The sequence below is a fragment of the Octopus bimaculoides genome, chromosome 21 (genome assembly GCF_001194135.2).
Source record: "Octopus bimaculoides isolate UCB-OBI-ISO-001 chromosome 21, ASM119413v2, whole genome shotgun sequence".
Lineage (NCBI taxonomy): Eukaryota > Metazoa > Mollusca > Cephalopoda > Octopoda > Octopodidae > Octopus > Octopus bimaculoides.
The window spans coordinates 8,613,677-8,616,045 of NC_069001.1; the positions used below are offsets into that span (position 1 = coordinate 8,613,677).

Consider the following 2,369-nt stretch of genomic DNA (forward strand, 5'->3'; position numbering starts at 1 on the left):
ATATATACATACACATATATATATGTATATATCAATGTGCACCGGCCCCCTGACTGATATGAGGCCCCGCTTGCTAGATCAACTGGTTATCAAATAAAGCTCAGTATTCTTCTAGCCCTCGTTCATCGTCTCTTTTTAACCAAATCCAGTGGTATACACACACATATATATGGATACATATATGTGAGCGTTTGTGTGTGCGCGTGCGCGCGCGCCTGTGACAATCAAATGTCTTCAGTTTCACTTTGTCTTTCTTCTCAAATGAAGTACCAGAATAAAAACATGCTGAGGTTAACATAACCGACGTGAGAAACCCGTTGAACCAGAAGAGCAGTTGTCCGTTCAATAATTGAAACCAATGAAAAAAAAATAATAACAGAAAGTAAATAAATAGAGCAAATAAAACATCAAACCTGTACAAAGATCCTTGAACGATTGAAATGTTACCGTTTTCTCATCAGTGCGATAAGGGACGGGCAAAGCTGCTATTGGGCCCTGAAAAGTTAAAATGATGATAACAGGTTGTTGTAGTGACAGGACAAAAACTTTCAAAATAAGAAAAAAAATTGCAGATAAAAGACAATATGTTACCTTACAAGCTTCTCTGATACGTTTCAAAAGAGGCACTGTCATCTTGGGTCCTCTGCTACAGTTGAGACCTACAACTGCAGCTCCAGCTTCTTCAAGTTTCCTGCAAGCTTCCTCTAATGGGATATCATCCACCGTGTGATCTTTCCAAGTAGGGGCAAGGTTTATTACTGCAGGTAAACCTGCGATAAAACATAAAATAGAGTGAAATAGATTTGTCAGGGTTTGTGCGATAAGTAATCCAGTTCTATCAAATGAACTGGAAATTCGTTTGGTTATCGTGCTAAGTGACTGTGTATTTTTTTCTCCTTGTTTCTCTCCTTATTTCTTTCTGTGTTCCTTTCAGTTGAAGAGCGTAGCTCGAAACGTCAAAGACTTTCTCTACTCCCGAGCGTTAAACTAATACATCTGTTTGTCGTCTACACCACCTGTCTTCGTTTGTTGTTTTTTTCGTAAATTCTCCCATATACGAGAGGCAGTTGTGTCTTGAACGTAGTTCTTTGGTAGAACCAGTGAGCTACTCTATGGAACGCAGCTGGGCTTTTCATTTACGAATACAGGACATCCGATGGGCTACCAAACTTCTACCATGATGCATGGTCGAATCGAAGCTATTGTCAAAAACATTTGCTCCAGATGCCACGCAATGGCATCTTGTGGTTTCGAAGCGCACTTCTTAACCAATCAGCTACATCTGCATCCAAAATTCCATTTCCAGAATCCCATATGGGCCCAATTTTGCATATAGAACCTAGTATGGTTTTTTCCAGACATTTTTAAACGTGCATCTTATATGCCCTCAAATATGTATATCCTCATTTTCATCCACCGTACTTCGGGGGGGGGGCTTTCAAAAAGTTCCCACCACTGTTAATTCTTTCGTGACTGAGTCGTTAAAAATAAACATGCCTACATAAAAAAAATCACTCACCATCACCATAAGCTTTAATGGCTTCCAAACACAACGAGGCTTCTGCGAGAGAATAGAAAGTTTCTCCTAAAATGAAATCTGCTTTTTCTTCTTTCGCCCATATCACTTGCTCCTGAAAGTGAAATGAATCTCATTGAAATATATGAAATACAGGTATAGGCTTGGATGCGTGTTTTCGGTTTCGTGACTGCTGAACAGATCACGGGATAATTTACCTAAACATATACTCGGATTATTTTAAGCTTTGTCGCTAAGATTTGATACACTTTTTCTCTTTTTACTCTTTTACTTGTTTCAGTCATTTGACTGCGACAATGCTGGAGCACCGCCTTTAGTCGAACAAGTCAATCCTAGAACTTATTCTTTGTAAAGCTAGTACTTATTCTATAGGCCTCTTTTGCCGAACTGCTAAGTTACGGGGACGTAAACACACCACCGTTGGTTGTTAAGTGATGTTGGGAGGGACAAACACAAACAAACACACACACACACACATACATATATATATATATATACATACATACATATACGACGGGCTTCTTCCAGTTTCCATCTACCAAATCCACTTACAAGGCTTTGGTCGGCCCGAGGCTATAGTAGAAGACACTTACCCAAGGTGCCACGCAGTGGGACTGAACCCGGGACCATGTGGTTGGTAAGCAAGCTACGCTACTTACCACACAGCCACTCGGAAATTTTGCAAAAGCACATCGTTTACATATGTGTGTATGCGCGTGAGAGAGAGAGAGAAAGAAGGAGAGTGAGAGTTTTCCAGATTGAAAAACAAACTTCCTTTGTTATCTCAGTCCCCAAGGTCCTTAAAAAAGTATTCTCATCCCTTCTCTTCTTT

The 2,369-nt window shown here is 40.1% G+C and overlaps 1 protein-coding gene across 1 annotated transcript in view; it reads right to left on the bottom strand.

The window, feature by feature from the left end:
- The window catches only part of LOC106880067 (betaine--homocysteine S-methyltransferase 1), a 7,944-nt gene that overhangs the window by 1,960 nt on the left and 3,615 nt on the right, over positions 1 to 2,369 (bottom strand). The window contains exons 2-4 of the mRNA XM_052975296.1: positions 1,520 to 1,648; positions 592 to 770; positions 414 to 495 (exon numbers count right to left, since the gene is read on the bottom strand). Coding sequence (XP_052831256.1) covers positions 414 to 495; positions 592 to 770; positions 1,520 to 1,648 — 390 coding nt within the window. The remainder of the gene's footprint in view (positions 1 to 413; positions 496 to 591; positions 771 to 1,519; positions 1,649 to 2,369) is intronic.